Genomic DNA, 20,580 nt, shown 5'->3' on the forward strand with positions numbered 1-20,580 from the left:
CGCGACTGGCAAGGATCAGGCTGGTGCTCAGGCTGGCTGGGTTCCAATTGAATCAGACGAGCCAAAACTACTTTGGGGAAAGAGGTAGAAGGAACGCGGCTGTGGTTCTGCAAGTGCACCACTGTGGGGGACGTTGATCAGATCCACGGACTTTCTGAGCCAGCGATTTTTGGTGGTGGTTATGGCATGCTGCGTATGCCATTTGACAGCACGCGCCGATACGCCGCCCGCCGACACCGCAAAAACCCGCGGCCATCGAGCGGGATTGCTTGGTGCTTATGGAGGCTCTACACTATGAGCACAGCCTTGCATCTTCCACACTGCGTCGTTGCTCGTTCTTTTTTCTTTTCATCGTCGACGGACTGGTGGTTTGGCGGCACCACATTACTCTACCCCGACAACTGCATATCACGCTTACAAGACGGCGATATCACGTTATCGGGGAAACTTCGGCAGGCAACGTGCTCATACCTAAAAACTCAAATCGTATCGGCTGGAGCGATGGAGTCCTACCACCGCAACCGCCCTCGACATGTCGCCATGAGAGACGACCGCAGATCAGGCGATGAGCGCAGAGACCGAGGCAGAGCTGGTCGAGAAGTGACACGCTCCCGCAGATCTCCTTCGCCTCCACCACGTCGACCTCGAGACTCAGACAGATTGCCAGACAGCAAACCGCGCGACCCCCCTCCCGACAAGTCGCAGCCTTCTGGCCGAAGCCACCATAGAACACGCGAACGTAGCAGAGAGCGTCCTCGTCGAGCATCGCCGTCGCCTTCCCGTCGCGACAAGTACAGGGAAGACTCTCGTGATCGATCTCGTGGCAGGGGTACTGGGGAGTCGCGGCGCGAATCCCGAGCCAAGCACCCGCGAGATCGCAGTCGAGGAGCACAGCGAGGTGACGGCGCCGCGTCTCCATCTTCGAAGCGATTAAGGAGTCGAAGTCTTGACAGGAGTGCCACGGAGAGAAAGAAGCCCAGACGAGATAACAGCCCGCGTCGTGATCACCGCGAAGCAGCCCCCGGAGACACTGGTCGAAGTGCACGAGGCTCGCCACGCCCCTCTCGACGGTCACCCAGTCCCGACCGCCGCGAATACCGGTCAAAGCCCAAGGAAAGAAGTCGGCGAAGGCATCGAAGCAGGACTCGCTCGCCTGAAAGAGAGAAACGAAGAGATCATCGTGATCGCTCTACGTCACGCCGCCGTGAGCAGTCTCCTGGTCGAAGGAGAGACCGATCTCCGCTGCCGCATCGTCAAAGGTCACCAGCGAGACCTCCCTCCACATCCACAAGAAGTGACCGTCGCCCGGCATCACCACGACGCAGCTCCAGAGATAGGCAGCGTAGAAGGCCGTCCCAGTCCCGTGCCTCCACTCGATCCCTTAGTAGGGGGTCTGGTAGACGAGGGCAACAAGGCGACGAATCCCGAGTTACTTCCAAGTCTCAACCGTCCTCTGGTGCCAACAGCGTGGAGGTCAGCATGAGTGGCAGAGGCAATCATCGGGGGGGCTTTGTCTCTCAGGGGCCGCCTGCGTTCGCCCACGGCCAACAGTACAGCGACCCACGACAGTTTTCTCAATCCCCGCAACCAACCCCCAATTCATACAACGGATCCCCAAACCAGTCACCATACGGTGCTGGCAGGGGAAACTGGGGTTCTCAATTTTCTCCAACGCAGTATGTCGTACAACATTCCATCAAATTGCTGTCACACTCTTGCTCACTATCTTCTAGTCAATATCCCCCTCAGTATCCGCAGTCCAACTATGGTCCTCCCACCGGACCGTCGGGCGCTTATACACCAAATCCCTCCTACTCGCCACCGCCATCCGCCCCGACAGGACCTATGCACACGAACTATTCTCATCCCAATTATCGAGGCAACTTCCGTGGGGGACTTCGGACCCCACTCGGACCTGGTCGAGGCGGCTACAGAGGCAACAGCTTCAAGAGTGCTAGCACTGCACAATGGACATCCAACACCTCGGGGACCGGCTCTCGGGCCGATGACATCAAGTCCCATCACTCTGCAACGCCTGCTCAGAGTAGCAAGTCCGATGTTGGCGACAATGCAGAGGACGGCGAGAACCCGTTCCGCCCATCCAAGGACATGCAGGTCGAAGATACCACACCGTCTGACAAGGCTCCCGAGAGCAATGCTCAGCGACCCGAAAAGGCTCCCCCTTCTGGGCCGGCTGCCCAGTCGGCCTCATCTTCGTCGTCGAAGTTCAGCTTTGCGTTTAAGGCATCTGCAAAGCCCACTCCGACGGCCCCCAAGCCTGAGATTTCTCAAAAGTTCAACGCTCCTGCAAAGCGGGATACCTCACAGCAGGATGACTCCAAGGATCGGGATCGCGAACGAGATCGTGAACGGGAGCGTGACCGAGACCGAGACCGAGGAAGAGACAGAGATCGCGAACGTGATCGCGACCGCGACCATGGTCGTGATCGAGAACGCGATAGGGCCCGCGAGAAGGATAAGCAGATTGACAAGGACATTCTTCGGAGTGCCCCGACCGAACCGGCGTCGGCGAGGGCCCGCCAGGATCCCAGGCAACCACCTCCGGGGCCCCGACAGGCCACCGCTCCGAGAACACGCAAGATCAAGAAGACGATGAAGCGCCTGAAACCAGGACCGAAGCTTCCGGACGATCTCATCAAGTCAGAGTCTGTCTATTTCCGCAAACCCGGTAACGAGTCCGTCGTAGGCTCAGGCACGTACGGCAAGGTTTTCAAGGCTTTGCACGTCTACACGAAAGGACTTGTTGCGCTCAAGCGTATCCGCATGGAGGGTGAGAGAGACGGATTCCCCGTTACGGCGGTCCGCGAGATCAAGCTTCTCCAGTCACTGCGCCATACAAACATTGTCCAGCTCCAGGAGGTCATGGTGGAACGGAACGATTGTTTCATGGTTTTCGAATACCTGTCACACGACCTGACAGGCATCTTGAATCATCCATCCTTCACGCTTGACGCGGCCCAGAAGAAGCACATGACGATGCAACTTTTTGATGGACTCGATTATTTGCACAAGAGAGGCGTTCTTCACCGAGACATCAAAGCTGCCAACATCCTCGTTAGTAGTGACGGCGTTTTGAAGCTGGCAGATTTCGGTCTGGCTCGCTTCTACGCCAAAAGACACCAGTTGGACTACACTAACCGAGTCATCACCATTTGGTATCGCTCGCCAGAATTGCTTCTTGGTGAGACGCAGTACGGCCCCGCTTGCGATGTCTGGAGTGCCGCCTGCGTCATGGTCGAGATCTTTACCCGCCATGCCATCTTCCCAGGTGATGGAAGCGAGATCAACCAGTTGGATAAAATCTACGCCGTGATGGGAACCCCGAACAAGGCAGAGTGGCCAGGCCTGATCGACATGCCGTGGTTCGAACTGCTGCGCCCCGGATACCGGCGGGCGAACACCTTTCCCCAGAAGTACCAGGACAGGCTGCCCGCATCCGCATACCGACTCTTGGCCGCCATGTTTGCATACGACCCCGCAAAGAGACCGTCGGCCGCCGAGGTACTTGCAGATGAGTACTTTACCACCGAGGACCCGCCTCCGCAACAGGCCGTGGAGTGAGTTTTCCCCTTTCGAGTCGCTTCTTGCAATGTAGTGCTAACTGATTTTCTAGGCTTGCTGACTTGGACGGCGACTGGCACGAGTTTGAGTCAAAGGCGCTCCGACGAGAGAACGAGCGGAAAGAAAAGGAAGCGCGTCGGGCGGCGGCATCGGCCAAGGACAGCGGCACCAACAGCAACAGCAGCAACAACAACAAGCCCCGGGACCGTAAGAGGGAACCCGAGGCTCACGACGACCGTGGCGACGCTAAGAGGGTCCACGTGGAGACGAAGCCGGCGGTTGCTGTCGAGCGTCCCAGGGCCTAGAAGACCCGGTGGCGTTGATGAGCTTGATACGGCCAACCAACACCAATTCACCTCTTGTTTATCTTACTCTTCTGCATTGTTTTGCGTTGGCATGGCGTTGGGGGGGCATTTTCATTTGAAAGGATTTCCACGCGTGGGGTCGGACGAAAGGTTGGAAGGTTTGGAGGGGGATGAGGCCTTGCCTGCAAGCTTGGCTTATCATCATTATCATCATCATCGCGAGACGGCTTGGAGTGAGGCTTGGAGTGAGTTGTCTCCAAAAGCAGCTGTTCCGAGAATTGTGGTCAACCTTTTATTCGAAGTAGTGTAAGAAGGAAGAATATACCAGGAGACGATGATGATGACGGAACTTTGCCACTGCGACTACTTTGATGGCCATTGTGATGTTTCCCATCTGTAGCCGTGCTCTCTCTCGCCTACCTTGATGCAAGTAAGGCAACAAAAGTGGTAAATGTTCGAGATAACTGACAACATCACGTCCTGGTTCACACAAGAGCTGAAAGCAGTACTTTAAACGGGTTGAACGCCTATACATCTCGATTCTCAATCTGAAAAATAGTTCAAACACAGTCACCGTTCCCTCTTTGACCTAGCCCGTTCCCAAAATATCATGCCCTCTCATTCTTGTGTGTGTGTGTGTGTGTGTGTATCGTAAAAGTCGTCAAATCATTCTTCGTATTGTTGTGTGAAGTTGTACTGCTTACAGTTTTGATGAGCCGCAACCCCTATTCTGTTGGGGCCATCGTCTCCGGTCTGTGATTTTTGTGTATAGCCTTCCGCTTTATATGTGGGTATCAGAATCAGGTCTCTTTTTGGTCATTTCTCGCCGTCCTTTTTTTTGTTTTTCTTTTTTGATACCAAGGCGATCAAGCCCAGTGGCGCCTTGTCATGTCACTTCTTTTGTTCGAAAGTGCTCAGCAGCACGCCTGTCAGCATCGAACCGGGCTTCGCTGCCCATAATGTGCAATGCCATCCGATGCACCGAGGTCTCATGACTGACCTTCGACGCCCTTCCCCTTGATCTTGAACTCCGCCGTTTTGAGCAATTCGCGCAAGCTACCCTCAGCATGGCTTCGCGACACGCCGCCTTGAGCAGACGCTGAGCCAAGTCCCACGACAGGCGGCAATCTCCACGGCACCCATCCAGTCAGTCCGGCCAGAAGACCCGTCGGTGTCTTCGTCTGATCAGACTGGGCTGATGTCTCGTGGTGCTGGGGCCCAGATGTATCGGCTCGATGACTTTCGTCCGATCCTTTGTGGACATGGCGATGCGCCACGCTCTCGTCGACATCCGTCCGAACTTCAAGATGGCTTGTCGACGTCTTTGGCAAAGCCGGCTCGCTGACTAAAGCTGTTGCTGAGCTTCGGGGCGAGGTAGGCTTGTTGGTGGCCACGGACTGTCGCGTGCTCTCCAACATGGCCGTGGCGAATGATGAGGATTTCCTCCTGACTAGTGGCGGCGGCTGGTCTTTCTGATTCTTGCTTGACTGTCCCTCGCCCTCGCTGACCGAAGACGTGGGCGTCGTGCTGCCTGAAGACTTGCGTGCGGCCCTGCCTCGCACCTCGGCGGTGATCTCTGCGGCCGACTTCTTCTTCGACTTGTCCTCCTCGGAAGACCGACTGGAAGACATGATCGTCTCCAAGGTTCCCATGGCTATACTTCTCCTCCTGCCAGTACTCCGTCGCTTCTTATGTCTGCGCTCTTCATCCGATACAACGGCTTCAAGTGTTGGACCAGCACTCTGGCGCTGGCGCCTGGAAGACGATGCGCGGCTTGTGAAAGATGCGCCGGATCCGTGAGGTGCAACATGAACCTCGTACTGGTTACTCAAAGAGTATCGCGATCGGGCACATATCTCGGCAATTCGATCGAGGTCGGCGTTGATGTTATTCTCTCCCTCCTCTGCCTCGATGTTGGCCATCATGCTCTTGAAGCTATAAGCCTCCACAGGCGGGAGCTTGGCTAGGGCATCCTGGCCCTCCAGGCGCTTCTTGGCCATTCCTCTAGCCATACTCAAACCTCCATTCTGAGCAGACTTGGTCCCGCCGAATGTGGTGCGAAGAGCTATGATGCGCCGTACAGAAGCTGCGGAGCCGCTCACCACGGACGAGGCGGTTCGTGGGCCGAGACCACCTCCGCTTACACCGTTACTGCGACTGGTACTGGTGGGCCGGCTGTGAGACCCAGAGTATGTCCTTACAATGACGGGCTGAGAGTATGTACTGCTTTGGGCACCGGTAGACTTGGCGTAGCGATGGCGGGAAGGGTAATTGCTGTTTAGCTCGCGCAGGGCAGAAGTGCGATGTGCGGCGGTGCTATCGTCGAGGGGAATCGGCTTTCCCTCAGCCGTCGAAGGAACAAGAGATGTCGAGGACGTGTTGGGCTGGAAGAGCGGGGGAAATGCAAATGATATAGAGTCTCGCGAGGTTCTCTTGGACGCAAGAGAGGAAGGGAATTGAGTAGCCGCGGGGGCACCTCCGGGACGAGCACCTGGGGGATGATGGCGGGATTGAGATGAACCGGAGTGGTCTTGAGGAGGGGTCTTCCCTGAACCCATCTTCACTGGAGGTCGCGGATTGCGCGACGGGCTAAATATATGTACAATGAGATAGCAGCATGAGCTGTCAGGGTAGTAATTTTGAAGGGTAAGTCGGCGTTGCTATGTCGTGCGGCAGGATGGGGTTTGGGGTGGGAAAAAAAGTCAGATCAGCGGATGCGGAGGCATGGTTAGCTGGTATCGGACGTCGCGTGTGGGAGAGAGAGATATGTCGAGTGCTGTTCCTGACCGGGATGTGGTTCGCGGGCGAGGAGAGAATATGCAGGTAGGTTGTTTTAGCAGATGTGCGAATCGTTCGTTTTGGAACTGTGTCCTTCCAAATGGGCAATGAGCGGTCTCGGGAGGTGGAGATGGGTTAAGTTGAGACAGGCAGATACGGGCGATGGAGGTGTGTGAGTGTCTACTGTAGTATATTCGAGTAGCGTGACTGCGGCGTGGTGGAGCGAGTTCTGTGAGGAAGCAATCCGGATCGCCTCGAGATGCGCAGACAAGGTTGCAAACTGGATTCCCCGCAGCGATTGCAGATTTCTCTCGAGAAGAGGAGCAGAAAGGTGGAGGAGGAATGAGACAAAAGCGATGGAAAGGGAAATCAGAAAGGGGGGGAAGCAAGAAAAAGAGTATTCTGGCAAATGTTTAGGGTGAAGTTGCATCCGGTTGTAGCGTTGGGTTTTTGGGGCGGGGGAAGAGGCAGGAGGCAGGAGGCAGGAGAGAGAGAGAGAGGCTACTTGCAGTTTAGACCGTGACAATAGGCGCAAAAGAGGTATCCGGAGACACAATATGACAGACAGCCCAGCCAAAAAAGACAGCCCGGCTTTTGGTAGGCCGCTAGAGAAAAGCACTTGAGAGGCTATTACAGGCTAGAGCAACGCGGCACCAGCGAACGAAGCAGGTGCGTGCTGCACGAGTGTCGTGGCTGCCGTTCAAAGGGTGGTCCGACACTGCCCCCCCTGTCGCTGCCATTGAGCTCCCGTCAGTGCCGTCCAATGACGGCGAGCTTTACCGTGCCAAACGGCAATACTGTGAGACGGTGGCACGGTCCTCTTCCCCGCCGGTCGCTCTTCCGTCCTCAATTCCCAGTGTCCCACCCTCCGGCACCTCAGCACAGCGAGACGGCGACTGGCCCAAAAATGCCAACTCTACGCCCGGGCCATAGTCAAAAATGACCAGTCACCACCACTACTGCCAGCGCCAGCTTTCCCCTCATTGGCACTCATGGTCCAATCCTGGCGGCGTATCGATCGTTGAATCAGAATGCAGTTGTCAAAGACGGGAGTTTTGAGCAATTCCTTGACGTTGAGTGGATACAGAGAAGCGAATCTAAAAGAATATTCTGGACTTCCTTACGTGTGGCCAGACCATTGTCAACACCACTTTCACGCCAAATGAAGTCGTTTTTGCAGACGGATACTCACATTGCAAATTGGAAGTTCCGTCACAATGATGCGCAGGTCGTGGACCCTATAGCGGCCCTCGAGTCTCGACCAGGCTTAATCAATAAGTTCCGCCCACATGGCACTGTCTGCCCAGCCCTGTCGATCGATTCGGCAGCATTGATTCGAGCTTGGAAGCCAAGAGAGACGCATGCAACTACAGTGCTGCTCGTTCAACCGTATCCCTCAACATCCTCGAGCTGCGACTTTCCATAGCCCGAGAATCATAGGTATTCACAATCACCGGTGGCAAGACCAGGTAGGATGCGCTGGCAATCGAGATCAGGCACCATCATCTATATCTGCACGCGCGCCAGGCACGCGCACGCCGTTGGTCAAGTTTCTGATGGTATTATTCTTGTTTATCTTCATACAGTCTGCGTGCTGCCAAAGGACCATTGCCTCCTCGTTGTCGCCAGGTGAACACCCTTCCCAAAGATGATGCTGATGTCGCTCGTCAGGACACCGGCCATACATAGTCGTACCTACTGCCGCGCATGTGCCGCACTACCATTCCGCTGCAGCTACAGTCACCGATAGCCTCCCTAGGTAACCACACAGTTTTGCGATTTAGTGAGTCGGCTGGGCAATCGTGCCGTAACCGTGGCCGCCGCTCTGCACGTTGTCGCTGTAGACACCCGGCGCGCGGCCAGTAATGATACGGCCCTCCCTCGCCTGGTCCTTGCGGTCGTAGTATACGTATTCGAGGTAAAATGCGTGGATGTGACCGGGGATGTATCCCAGAAGCGTCAGGCAGATGTTGACGAGGAGGTCTATGGAACCGGTCAGCGCTATCTCCACTAGCCACCGCCTTGAACCAGACGTGGACTTTGGACAACTCACCCATGCCACAGCCAGCGACTGCGTAGACACCGACAGGCGGCACTGTAGTATATGTTAGCATTCTCCTAGCTTATCCGTGCAACCATCGTTGCGTCGCCGCGACGTACCCAGAATGGTGATGAGGATGAGAAAGACGGCGGAAATGGCACCCATTTTGTTTGTCTGATGTTTTCCTACTGAAAGTGATAGTCTTCGAGGATGATGCTTGATGCGTCGATGGGACTGGACGAATGTTCTGATTCAGTTGCGTGCGCTTAAGGGTATCAAGAAGTATCAGTGTGCGTGAAGTTGTTGTTGATTTGGCAAAACAAGTCGACGTCAACCTCAGCCGAGGCGAGGAGAACCTTAAATGCCCCAGCCTGGGTCAGACACAACCTGGCGTGCCTGGCAAGGCGGCGGCGCGGCGAACGGCCAAAAGTTGCCGTGCTCTCACCTGCCTTGTCTTGCTTTGCGAGAGGTAACAGGTTGCGCGTACGCCCTGACGCCTCCCCCTCGACCTACGTAACCTGAGCAGCCAATGTCAATGAGCGAAGCCCTTCGTGACGTGGAATGGGTGGCCAGTGCATGACGTAACCGGCACGTGCCGTTTCACTGCCGGCCGCCCAGGCCTTTGGGTTCCTGGACCAATGTATCTTGCTTGAATCCATATTTGACAGTCTGGTCCGTATCTGGCAGATTTGTCGGAAACTCGGCGAAGCAATGTGATTCTAGAATCTCAAGACATCAGAGAGAAGGGTATGGTGACAGTCGTGGCCGTAGAGCTGAGAACCATGGCGATCATTGAAAAGCCCCAATGAGACGCAGTGTGCCCTGAACCAGCAAGGCTTCCGGCTTGCTGCCGGCCACAGATGGTGCGTGCCTGAGACATGCATCTCTCCGATTCCCCAACCGGAGCCAATCATGCAACAGTATATATACAGTGAACCCCCCGAACACCTCTAGGCGTACCTAAAGAAGATGCCTCCTTACGAAGGATAATGGCCAAGACGGCTTTCAAAGCTGGTGTTGATGCATGTCATCCCACTGGAAGATCAACAAACCGTACAATTCTCTGTAGCCTGTACCCAGAGCTAAGCCATCCTCTAAACGCCTGATAGAGTCCTGCGGCCCGTTGTTTCGTTGAGATCTCAAAGGCTATCATAGCCGTGACAGACAGACGTCGGTCTGTTTCAATGGCGACCGATGTTATGTCGAGCAGGAAAGTTTCGCATTCAGGAGCTCCGGCTGATCTCCAGCCAGGGTCCAAGCTTCTCCCGAAGCATACACGTGCTTCGTCTAGAACGTCGAAAATTAGGCGAAAAAGAAGTTTTTGCAAAGAACCATAAAGGAATCGGCTAACAAGCGCTGAGTTGCGGAGATTTTGGAATTGGGTTGTGGTATATAAAGACTAGCCAACCAGTGAATGCAAATATCGTTACGGTCCGAGCAGGGACCAGCATCGCCGTGTTGCTCCGCGACATGCTCTTGAAACGGAGGCCGCGTAGCTGCTCGCTCGCCTCCAGATGACATAACCACGCGAAGCTTGCGAACACCAAATCGCTGCCTTGGCTAGATTAGATGAATTTTACATATTTTGAATTCCCATCGGAGATTCGAAATGCCGTCTAACAAATGAGACTCATCTCGGCTGAGGCGCCTCGAGAATAGCACACATCCGAGTTGAAACTGCTTGGGACGTTGGGCGTGACTCTGATTTAGGCTACCAGTTGGCATAGTCGAAAACACAGCCGCAACACAACTTGGATCGACAAGGCAATACGAATGCCGATCAAGCCACCACAGACCTGGTAATATCACCTCCAACTACCGGTAGGTGAAGCAAGGCAGAGTCCGAGGACACCGAGACCGACTCGACTGATTAGTATAGCTCGAATCAAGAGACCTCACACTGCTGTTCATGAGGACGTACTGTGTAGAGTAACAGAACCGGTGCCGAAGAGCTGCGGTGATAGCCGGGAGGGTCTGATTTCCTTCGACAGGCAAGGGCTGGCGCTAGCTCCAAGGGCCCATCCGTGGCAGATGGGGGCCGATGGTAATGGTGCGAACTAAGACACTTCTTCCAACCTTCTCGAAGCTTGAGCCCTGCGAAGTGTGTTGAATAAGGGGGGTCTGAGCCGTTGAACCCGCGGATTGGTTCAAAACTATGCCCCGTCCGCCAACCTTTACAGACTTGTGAAAGTGATTTAAGAAGCAAACTCATCAGCCGCCCACGGTAGGCAATGTAAAGTGTTGTTTACGTCGCCTTCGACCGCGGAGACGTGTGTCGATGCTCTCCTCTCCATCGGTACCGAGCCGTGCTGCCGATGCTACCTGCAAAGGTGTAGGGGAACGGCTACCCGAAGTAGCGACAGGGTAGGCCCAGTTAGGCCCAGTCAATACATCATTGTGGGCTGATACCATGGGCGCCAGGTGACGCTTCGTGTGTGCCGGCAAGTGAGGTATGGCCGTGTGGAGCCATTTAACGTTCGCTTTGCTGCTCCAAAGGGGGCTAACTGCAAAGCTGTTGGATCCTTCAGAAGGAATTTTGTGTGTGCCGGCTGGTAACATGCTAACTCCACGGACGTTGATGCCTTCTTGAAAGTCCCAGAACCGTTGACCAAGCTCGCGAAAACCTAGCTGAATCTCTCCACGTGGTGGACAGGGAGATGTCGCTCAGCGGGTAATCTTGGTGCGTGCTACCACAACTGTCTGTACTCAGAGACAGTTTTCGCCTCCGGGTCCTCTGACACGCACTCAAACGGGCAAGCTCCCTAGACTTGTCTTGAACAGACAGTTTGCGGCTCGCTGTTTGACCTGGGGTAGTGGTACTTGGCTGCGGAACGAGGCACCTCTTCAACGCTCATGTTGACTGACTGCTCCTTCCCAAAGGTCTATGCTCAACGGCCAGTGGGCGACTTGTCATGGGAGGCTGCTTGTGGAGTGGAAGTCGACAATGTGTACGGAGTAGTGTATGTGTGTAGCTTCAGGCAGGGTAACAAGGGTGGGGAGGCATCCGGAGACTGAAGTCGACAGGTGTTTAGGGCACAGTAGCAAAGTGACCCCTTATCGAAGAGCATATTGTGCATTTGGGCGAGCTAACACGCCTCTGTTCTCGTTCCCCGTAGTCATCATTGTGCCGCTTTATAGACTATACTTGTGCAGTTATGGATTGCTCATGGCAATGATCCTCTGAAGGTTGGTCGATCCATCAGCATGTGTTGATATGCTCAGAACCCAAAACAGGAATTCCTTCGTCGCGGAGTTAAGTGTGTGACAAAGCCGCATAGGCGCAACCCCGGAGAACAATAGAGGTCGATACACGACTGGGACGCAGTGTGCCGCTTGTAGTTGCAGTATCAACTACCTTGGTCCCCGACGAGGGCGATGCCGCGAGGGACGTGAGTGACGGGTTCGTGCTGGACGGAGAAGACGCAAAGGGGAGAAGAAGGGTCCCTGCTGATAGGGAAGATCCAAGCATCCGGCGACGGCGGCAAGGAGCCGGTATGCAAGAGAGCGTGGCTATGTCCAAGGGTTCCCTCCCGAGGGAACGTGGAAAAGGCGCCGTGGTCGAAGAGTGGACTTTTGAGCCCTGCCGTGCATAAAATGTGGTGGTTTCTGCAGCCTAGCAGCAGGTTATAGTCACCGCCGGCGGCCCTCCAGCGTCTACAATTTCTTGTCGAGCGCCAATGGACAGTTGACCATTGGATGATTCATGGACTCTGTTCAAAGGGGGTGAGAGTCGCAGCAGTGGTGGGAAGAGAGGCTATGGAAAGGTAAGCAAGCTGAAGCTGTCTCCGACGTCTTGTAGACCCGTATCCCCGGGAATTGAAGTCAACAGCCTGTGGCCTGCGTGTGTGTTTTGTCCGACAAATGTGAGGCGAGCGGTATGACGGGTGGGGTTTTGGATGCACATTCCGTTCTTTAGCACGGATGGAATTTCATTCGCGACCCCATTTTCCCACGTTGGGTCAAGCGATGGGACGCTGATGTGGCCCTTCCCTTGCCGTGCTGCTGCTCTCTGAGGTACCTGAGGTACTCCGTAGAATCTGCTTGGGTTCCCTCCGCCGTGGTTCATTGCGCGCACATGGCAGCCCAGGCAGGAAGGCCAGATGCAACGAGCACGGCCGCAGTCTCCGGCACAGCACTGACGCCGCTCCCAAGTGCGACAGGGGAAAGGCACCTAAACCAAAGGCTCCAGCAGATGTGCTTCGGCACCTCGGATCTGTTGGCGCTTGGGTTCCTACTTAGGGGACATTCCATTGAGTTAGGGGACTTGAGAAGTTGGGGCGGGTTATGCAGTTGACGAAGCTCGTGGGGTCCTAGACCGAGACTATTAGCTCGCAGAAAGCAAAGGCAAGGCAGGCTTATGAGACGAGACATCGCGGGGAACACGATCTACCTTAGCACGGATTGTCATGTGCAGCTGTCTGCTCGGAGGAACCTCATCTCTCTTTTTCCTGTGAAAGTCACGATCGCGGGAGCCGTCCCTGCAGGGTACAGACGCAGTTTTGAGAAAGAACATGGCTTTGGTCGCCGATGAGGAGCAGCACTAGGGCTGCCGGCCTTATGCAGTAGCCCTTATGGTTCTCTTCGTTCTCCAAGCTTGAGTGTCGTTTGCTCAAGTCGAGCCGAGACAATAAAGTCGAGGTTGATACTCGAGAAGACCCATACACATGAACGATGGTGATGGAGGAGAAAACTGAGCGAGGGATTTCAGGGTGCCTGCCAAAGAGAATTCGTCGCCAGCTTGCATTGGTTCCGTAAGCAACCCCGATGGCTGCGTATCATGTATGATTCGAGACTTTTCCAACGTTCATCTTCATGGCCACCTCACGATGGAAAGTGCCAAACACCTCGCATTGCTGTCACAATCTAAGCTCAAGGCAAGGAAGGCAAGGTACCTTACCTCCACGTCGCCTTACCGTGTTACCAGGGGTGCCTCCACCAGTCGTATCAAAATTGCAAGCCCGGCAACTTGTGTATGTCATGTACCTGACCAAACCAAGCCTCCCCCCCGTTGCCGTACGGTACTGCCCTGGGTGTTGGGTGCTGTTGGTGCAGCTGCACATGGACCAATTGCGCCCACCAAACACGCCCTCGATCGTTGGACAGCATCTTGTTTTGTTCCTGCCGGTCGTCGTCTCTTGTTACTCGTTGGTGTTGCCATGTACTTGTGTAGAAAGGCAACGTCAGACAGGTAAGAAAGACCAATTGTGGGAAGTACTGCCTGGGCTGAAGGCAAGGTCAGCGGTACCTGCCTCACTATCTACTGTATAGGAATAGGTATACCTGTGGATGCACAAGTCTCCGTAAGGTACGAATACTCACGTACCGTTGTAAACACCGGGCTTTTTGCAATCCTCTTTTTTTGGGAGTCGTTCCCCAGGAGCAAAAGAGACAGTGGAGGAGGTACTTTCCCTCGCACTGCACGCTCCATGCAAAACTAGGTACCCTACCTGACGGAGCATTTTCCCAAGTCCCACGCCAACACCAATTTTCTTCTCCTGCGTCTACGGTCGACTTCCCTCCTACCTTCCCATCACCTTTCCCTCTTTTCGGTTCCTTCCTCCTTGCCCCTACCGAAACCTCCCACCTCTCCTCCTCCTCCTCTCCTTCCCCGAGTTGCTGCGAGGACAAAAGGTATTTCGACACGAGGACCGGTCAATTTCCTCCTCGTCTCCTTTTCTGCCCTTGCCTGCTTGTTGCCGCAACTTCCGCTTCGGTCTTTTTTGCTGTGCACTTCACTTTGCTCGGCACCTCTCCTGAAGCTTGAACCGGGAACCACTCCCGTACCCTCCCCCGAGCATCCGTCGTTTGTTCGAGTCAACCACACACCTACAGCTACTCGCCTGCTGTGTGGGAAACAATTGTTTGAAGCATCGGCTTGCTTTCTCCCAGGCATCGCCATAGCCATTATCCTTACCGTGCAGCCTTTCGTCATCGGCCACGTTGTCGCCTTCCTGCCAAAATGTCTGGTTCCCAAGCTGGTAACCAGCTCAACATCGATCGCTATGTCGTGATCCACGTCGCAACCACCTGCGATGAGCATGGAGTCTACGTCACCAAGGACTCGGCCGAGGTTATTGAGCTCGGCTGGATTCTTCTCGACGCCAAGTCTCTGGAGGAGGTGAGTTGGCATCATCCGTCCCCGGCTTTTTTTTTTTGCGGGCTATCCCTCATCGCTGCTTCAACCCAGAGCTGACCGAGCTTGTCTCTAGATCACCCGCGAGAGCGTTCTTGTCAAACCCATCAACACTCCGATCACACCCCTGTGCAGTAAGTAGTCGCACCAGGCTTGAGACCTCAATCCCCTTCCCGTCACGCCATATGACGCCTGTTTGAGGCGCGGGCAACGTCCTCGTGAAAAAATTCCCTAGCTGACCTCGGCATTTTCCTCTTCCTCTAGCGAGCTTGACGACCCTGACCTGGGAACATGTCCGTAACGCTGGTACCTTCCGCGATGCCATTAACCGATTCGACACCTTTGCCAACGAACACTTGACTTCGCAAAACCTCGATTTTGTCTTCGTTACCCTCGATGCTTGGGACCTTCGCGTCCAGCTGCCCCGAGAGGCCCGCGACAAGGCTGTCGTTCTGCCTCCGTACCTTCAGCACTCCCGCACGTTCGATTTGCGAACCGAATATCAGAGATGGCAGCAGCACCACCCCGAATCGTTGCCTTTTGGGCCCTCAATGCTGTCCAATATCTGTGCCGCCTTGGAGGTGGAGCCGGTCCAGTCCAGTGCTCCAATCAAGCACAACCTGCCTTTCCACCTTCAGGCGCTGGCTCCTGCCTCTCCTCGCCGCGCCATGGAGGAGGCCGTCACTCTCGCCCGCGTTCTGCGAGGCCTCATTCGCAAGTCGCAGCCTTCCCATGAGCACCCCGATGTCTTGACGAGACCAATGGATGCTCGCGCCGATGTGCGGGCTTTCTTGTCGGAGCGCAGCAAGGTTCTCCACATGTCTGGCCTGCCCCATGATACCACTCAATCCGAGCTCGAGAGCTGGTTCACTCAGTTTGGCGGGCGTCCCATTGCGTTTTGGACCCTCCGTACCCCTGAGCAGCACAAGCCCACCGGCAGCGGCTTCGCCGTGTTTTCTTCCCATGAGGAGGTAAGTTGGCCATTTCTTCATCGTGCCCTGCACACTGTCCATTGTGTCTATCAAGAACCTACGTGTGGCGTTCTTAGTTGGACACTGTCATCAGACGTGGCACTTTTGAGGTACCCTGCTGACATCCTTCCTAGGCCGCTGAGAGTCTGTGCATGAACGGTCGTGCCCTTAATGAGAAGGCGATCGAAGTGTCTCCGTCTTCTAGCCGTGTCCTGGACCGCGCTGCTGAGATCCTCACCCCCTTCCCGCCCAGCAAGAACCGCCCTCGCCCTGGCGACTGGACTTGCCCTTCATGTGGCTTCTCGAACTTCCAGCGGCGAACTGCGTGTTTCCGCTGCTCGTTCCCGGCTGTGAGTGCCGGGCCTACCGGCGACATGGGCTACGGCTACGGATACGGACCACCGGCCATGATGCCCCCTCCTCAGCACCACCACGGACACATGGGTCACGGTGGTGGTCGCATGGGCGGCAGCGGCGTTGTGCCGTTCCGCGCGGGAGATTGGAAGTGTGGCAATGAGGTCTGCGGTTACCACAACTTTGCTAAGAACGTATGCTGTCTGCGATGCGGCGCCAGCCGTGCTGGTGCCGCCGTCGTCGCTGACTCTGGTGGCTACCCTTCCCCCATGGACCCTCCCTCCAACTATAGCATGAGCCAGGGCTCCATGAGCGGCACGCCCGGACCTGGCCCCTTTGCCTCGGCCGGTGGTAACTTCGCCTCTCAGGGCGGCGGCTACGGTGGTGGTCAGCACTTCGGTGGCCCGCCCAGCACCTATGCTCTTCCCTCGGGCATTGGTGGCGGAGCTGCTCCCTACCCCTCCTCCCTCAACACGCACGGTTTCGGACCGGCCCCTGGATCCCACTCCGCCGGCCCCTTTGACAGCCGCGCTGCCGAGGCTGCCTTCCAGTCGGCCTCCAACGGGCCCGCATCTGCCGGCCCTTCGAACAACTTTTACTCGCAAAACGAAAACGATCCCTTTGCGTTCCTTTCCAGCGGCATTGGCGGTTTGTCCGTCAGCGGCGGCGATGCCCGCCAGAACGGAGGAGCTGCGCCTCCGAGCAAGTCTCCTGCTTAAATAAAACTACTTGGCTACAAACACGGGGATCTAGGCGAGCTACATCAGCCACCTTGGATCTTTTTCTTGAGTGCCTACTTATTTCTGCGGAAACGAGCTTCGGAAACAAGACGAACATAGAGCATTGACCATTGGCAAATACCTTCAGGACTTACGCTTGCTTTCAACGGAAGGGGGTGTCTAGGTTTTGGAAGATTACTTGGAAGGAGGTTGGCTGTCGGTATACCAAGGGATGCGGGAAAAAAAGTTTGCTAGGCTGGAAAGACAAAAAGAGGGTTACACTACCGGAACGGACGGACACCACTGTTGGAATTGCTTTCTCCCTGACAAGCGTCAGTATAAAAGGGCGGGCTAGTTAAGGATTGTTGATTACGGCCGACCTTGCCTTTGGTTGGACGTTGCGGTTGCGGTACGGTCGGATTTTGGGCGGTCCAAAGGGGAGTGCATAGCGAAGGGAGTGTAACGGGTATACCTGGCCTTCATTGTGTGTGAGACGTGTTGATTTTTCAATATTTCTAGTTCTTTTTTCCCACTCTCAAAGTCATCATCATCGTGTCTGGTTTCCTCCTCTTCTCTTTCGACATTTTCCACCATTCTCTGTCTCGTTCCATCTGGCCTTTCTTGTCCCCTTTTCCCTCCTCAACATCATCATATCCATTTCCAGATTGGCTTGGCATGTACACCCTTTTCCACCTCTCTCTCTTCTCGACACCAAAAAACAACATATGGTTTTGTTCCTATACGGCGGAAATGGGCGGCAGCGTTGTGGGAGTCGGGGAGTGAAACAGGGTCCAGGGCAGGCAGGCTGGCTTTGGCTTTGAAATAATCTTTGCTCATCTTTTTGAAAAAAAAAAAATGCGAATCCTGTGTTGTCATGTTTATTGCTGTTGCTCTTGCGTAAAAAGCATAAATGGCGATTGCTATTCGTCCCTGTGTTTTGTTGCTTGCTATGGTGAAGATATTGTTGGCGAGAGAGAAAGAGAAAGGTATACTGACTTTTGCGGTTTCTGATTCTAATGCATGTGTTTGCCTATGCTGTCCTGATATGTTTTCGGTGATAGAAGGGAGAATAAGGGAAGAAAAGCTCAGCATGGTGTTCTGGCGCCTGTCTCTCTAGCCCACCTTTGAGTCGTCACAGTTTTCTCATAATTGAAGTCTTTCTGCTCTCCGACTGCCCAACCGACGTTGTGAACACTCTCTACCCAAATGATGATTGTACTGCAAATCGCACTTTGCCGGTTGAGATTAGCTTCCTCGCTGATGCCCTTACGAAGTCCCATAGTTCCAGAAAATGTATGTCACGTAGGCACGGCGGCACAATGGTTATTCGATGCTACGTTGACAGTTGAAACGTTGAAAGGATAGCATGTTGGGAATCCGAAGTTATCTCCACAAATGACCACAGACGCCAAAAAAGACGAAAACGAAATGGTAAAAGTGCCATCCTCCGAGTTAGTCGCCGCCGTTTTAGTCCCCCCCGTCCACCTGAGCCAACTCTAATTGCGGCGAGCCAGCTAATAAAGCTACTTGTAAGTATTCTTGAAACTCCACCTTGCCTATCGGTCAATCTCGTCAAGCGGCAAGTCGCCGTCGTCCCTGCCGACAATGGAGTCGGCGACCTTCCAGATCTGAAGCAGGTTGTCCTCGGCGGCACTGCAAACGAGCCAGGGTTCGTTGGGGTTCCAGCTGAAGTCTGCCAGGTGGTTGGTGTGTCCGCCATGCATGAAGAGACTGTCCTAGTGTAAGCAGCTGAAGTTCCTTGGGTGAGAGTAAGACTTACAGTTCTGGGGGTCCATCCTCTTGGTCGTCAGGCATCTGCTCCTCTCCGACGCGGGAGAGGTCCCAGAAGATGACTCTTCTATCGTAAGAGCCACTGCCGAGGATACCGGCCTCCTGAGGGTGCCATGAGAGAGAAGTTACTGCGTCGTTGTGTCCCTCGAGCGTGTGAACCTTCTCCTTGACATTACGAAGATCCCAGATGCCCAGGGTCTTGTCGGCTGATGCCGTGGCAACGAGCACTTCGGATGTGGGGTTGAACGCCAGGGCGTTGATGGCATCCAGATGACCGCGCTTGGCGGTCACTGCAGCGCGGGTTGTATCGGCTTGCCGCACGTCAATGATTTGCATGGTCAGGTCGTCAGAGACCGTTCCGATGAAGCTCTTGGCGATGGGGTGGTATTGAACATCGTTCACAATCTGAGTGTGGTGTGTGTACTTGCGGTGGGGCTTTAGAATGTTGCTACCGCTTTGGAGGTTCTTGAGGTCCCTGTTGAAGACTGGGTTAGGCTGACGATGATTTTGGGGGATACGTCGAGACAAACCAGAGGCAGACGGTGCGATCTTCACTACCAGACGCAAGGCAGCCTTCCTCATGGGGGTTCCAGGCCAGGCCAAATCCTTCCTGCTTGTGGCCGATAAGCTCGATCTGAGCATTGACCTTGCCGGTGGGCTGCAGGCTGTGCTTTGTGCGGTCGAAGACAAGGACCTTGCCGTCGACGCAAAGGGTCGCAATGATGTCGGGGTTCTGGGGCTGGTAACGCGCCTTGTTGATCTCGCCGGGGTGGTCAATCTTCTGCACAATGTTGAACTCGACGGCGGTCGATTGCCCATTTGATGACTTGGCGTGACCTCCAATTTCTCCAGTCCCCTCATTGTAGTCTTCGGGGTTCGGGGCTCGAGACTTGGGGATCTTAACTTCAGCGATCTGGACGTGGTTCGGGAGGCCCTCGGATGTGTGTGTTCCGAGGAGCAGTCTGTGGATTCGGTAGTTCTTGTCTTCGGGCTCCTTAACATCAGGGAACCATTGGGTAGTGAGTGTGGGCCATTCGAGAGCGGTGCTATCACATATTTAGTTACAATAGAGTTGCGACTTGTCAGCTTGTCGTACCTGAGAATCATGTCGTAGAGAAAGGGGCTGTTCTTCTTCCACGTCTTGTACTCTAAAGTCTGTTTAGCAAAATCCCATTCGAAGCCCCGAGTCTCCTGTAAACCTACCTTCGTTGATGAGACGCTGCTCCTGATCCTCGTCCTCCTCTTGGATCATGTCGACTAGCAGAGAGGTCAGCCTGTCATTTCAATTGGAGCTCGTCTGTGAAGCTTACCGTCGACATCGTCAACAACTTGTGCGGGCGCCATTGTGTAAAGTCGCGAAACTAAAGTAGAATCGCTCTATTGTGAGATCGCTAAGGAACGGTCGTTGGGCTTGTTCAATGTGTTGTGCTTCGTAGCGCAATGGTCGGAAAGTTCTTCTTGCTGGCGCAAACGACGGTCGGGTGGAGGTTGACGCGAAGTGGAGGTTCTGAAAGAAGGACGCGCAGCGCGTAGATTGAAATTTGGCTGCATACCTAGGTACTTGGCCTGAGCAAGCAAGGGCCAGGAAGGCTGGGAGACGCTTGCCACGCCAGGACGAAACGGGCATGGGCTCAATCGAAGATGCTCCCCACACATTTCGGCGCGAAAGCATCAGCCTCAGGTCCCCGGCCGAGGCGGGGCAGTAGCTGTGGCGCAGTCCTACATTGTAGGCCCTGAAGCCAGGCCAATATGCCCCAGAGTTCCGGTGCCAGTGAAAGGCGAAGAGTCATACCGTCAGGGCCAGAAACACTGATGAGCCTCTGTAGCCACTAGCGCCACAGGATTCTCCCACCTAGCCCCGCCACCGCCCAACACCTAGCTGGAGGCGGCGGTTCCTGCCCTGCAT

At 54.9% G+C, this 20,580-nt stretch overlaps 9 protein-coding genes across 9 annotated transcripts; 2 read left to right on the forward strand and 7 right to left on the reverse strand.

The window, feature by feature from the left end:
- Positions 1–619: 619 nt before the first annotated feature.
- On the forward strand, positions 620–3,887 carry CLUP02_07824 (uncharacterized protein; the record flags this gene model as incomplete). The annotated part of the gene is made up of 4 exons (XM_049286816.1): positions 620–898; positions 1,019–1,473; positions 1,734–3,578; positions 3,635–3,887. Coding segments are annotated over 4 exons (2,832 nt in total), but the record flags the coding sequence as incomplete, so codon positions are not given.
- Positions 3,888–4,876: 989 nt separating this feature from the next.
- On the reverse strand, positions 4,877–6,445 carry CLUP02_07825 (uncharacterized protein; the record flags this gene model as incomplete). Its single annotated transcript, XM_049286817.1, has 1 exon — positions 4,877–6,445. The coding sequence occupies one exon, from the start codon at positions 6,443–6,445 to the stop codon at positions 4,877–4,879; it is 1,569 nt and encodes a 522-aa protein (XP_049143960.1).
- Positions 6,446–6,720: 275 nt separating this feature from the next.
- CLUP02_07826 (uncharacterized protein) lies at positions 6,721–7,095 on the reverse strand (the record flags this gene model as incomplete). Its single annotated transcript, XM_049286818.1, has 1 exon — positions 6,721–7,095. One exon carries the CDS (start codon positions 7,093–7,095, stop codon positions 6,721–6,723), a length of 375 nt encoding a protein of 124 aa, XP_049143961.1.
- A 1,350-nt stretch (positions 7,096–8,445) lies between these two features.
- CLUP02_07827 (uncharacterized protein) lies at positions 8,446–8,871 on the reverse strand (the record flags this gene model as incomplete). Its single annotated transcript, XM_049286819.1, has 3 exons — positions 8,446–8,648; positions 8,719–8,760; positions 8,826–8,871. 3 exons carry the CDS (start codon positions 8,869–8,871, stop codon positions 8,446–8,448), a joined length of 291 nt encoding a protein of 96 aa, XP_049143962.1.
- A 1,720-nt stretch (positions 8,872–10,591) lies between these two features.
- CLUP02_07828 (uncharacterized protein) lies at positions 10,592–11,561 on the reverse strand (the record flags this gene model as incomplete). The annotated part of the gene is made up of 3 exons (XM_049286820.1): positions 10,592–10,800; positions 10,956–11,266; positions 11,512–11,561. 3 exons carry the CDS (start codon positions 11,559–11,561, stop codon positions 10,592–10,594), a joined length of 570 nt encoding a protein of 189 aa, XP_049143963.1.
- A 298-nt stretch (positions 11,562–11,859) lies between these two features.
- On the reverse strand, positions 11,860–14,611 carry CLUP02_07829 (uncharacterized protein; the record flags this gene model as incomplete). Its single annotated transcript, XM_049286821.1, has 13 exons — positions 11,860–12,020; positions 12,059–12,319; positions 12,416–12,543; positions 12,609–12,743; positions 12,782–13,092; positions 13,200–13,299; positions 13,353–13,474; positions 13,509–13,559; positions 13,628–13,671; positions 13,729–13,929; positions 13,961–13,986; positions 14,026–14,121; positions 14,241–14,611. The coding sequence occupies 13 exons, from the start codon at positions 14,609–14,611 to the stop codon at positions 11,860–11,862; spliced, it is 2,007 nt and encodes a 668-aa protein (XP_049143964.1).
- Positions 14,612–14,665: 54 nt separating this feature from the next.
- CLUP02_07830 (uncharacterized protein) lies at positions 14,666–16,883 on the forward strand (the record flags this gene model as incomplete). The annotated part of the gene is made up of 4 exons (XM_049286822.1): positions 14,666–14,824; positions 14,916–14,973; positions 15,104–15,810; positions 15,945–16,883. 4 exons carry the CDS (start codon positions 14,666–14,668, stop codon positions 16,881–16,883), a joined length of 1,863 nt encoding a protein of 620 aa, XP_049143965.1.
- A 163-nt stretch (positions 16,884–17,046) lies between these two features.
- On the reverse strand, positions 17,047–18,163 carry CLUP02_07831 (uncharacterized protein; the record flags this gene model as incomplete). The annotated part of the gene is made up of 5 exons (XM_049286823.1): positions 17,047–17,206; positions 17,264–17,360; positions 17,417–17,480; positions 17,565–17,967; positions 18,006–18,163. 5 exons carry the CDS (start codon positions 18,161–18,163, stop codon positions 17,047–17,049), a joined length of 882 nt encoding a protein of 293 aa, XP_049143966.1.
- A 276-nt stretch (positions 18,164–18,439) lies between these two features.
- On the reverse strand, positions 18,440–20,018 carry CLUP02_07832 (WD domain-containing protein; the record flags this gene model as incomplete). Its single annotated transcript, XM_049286824.1, has 6 exons — positions 18,440–18,614; positions 18,664–19,149; positions 19,205–19,720; positions 19,771–19,822; positions 19,878–19,931; positions 19,985–20,018. The coding sequence occupies 6 exons, from the start codon at positions 20,016–20,018 to the stop codon at positions 18,440–18,442; spliced, it is 1,317 nt and encodes a 438-aa protein (XP_049143967.1).
- Positions 20,019–20,580: the final 562 nt, after the last annotated feature.

The sequence above is a fragment of the Colletotrichum lupini genome, chromosome 4, assembly GCF_023278565.1.
Source record: "Colletotrichum lupini chromosome 4, complete sequence".
Classification (NCBI taxonomy): domain Eukaryota; kingdom Fungi; phylum Ascomycota; class Sordariomycetes; order Glomerellales; family Glomerellaceae; genus Colletotrichum; species Colletotrichum lupini.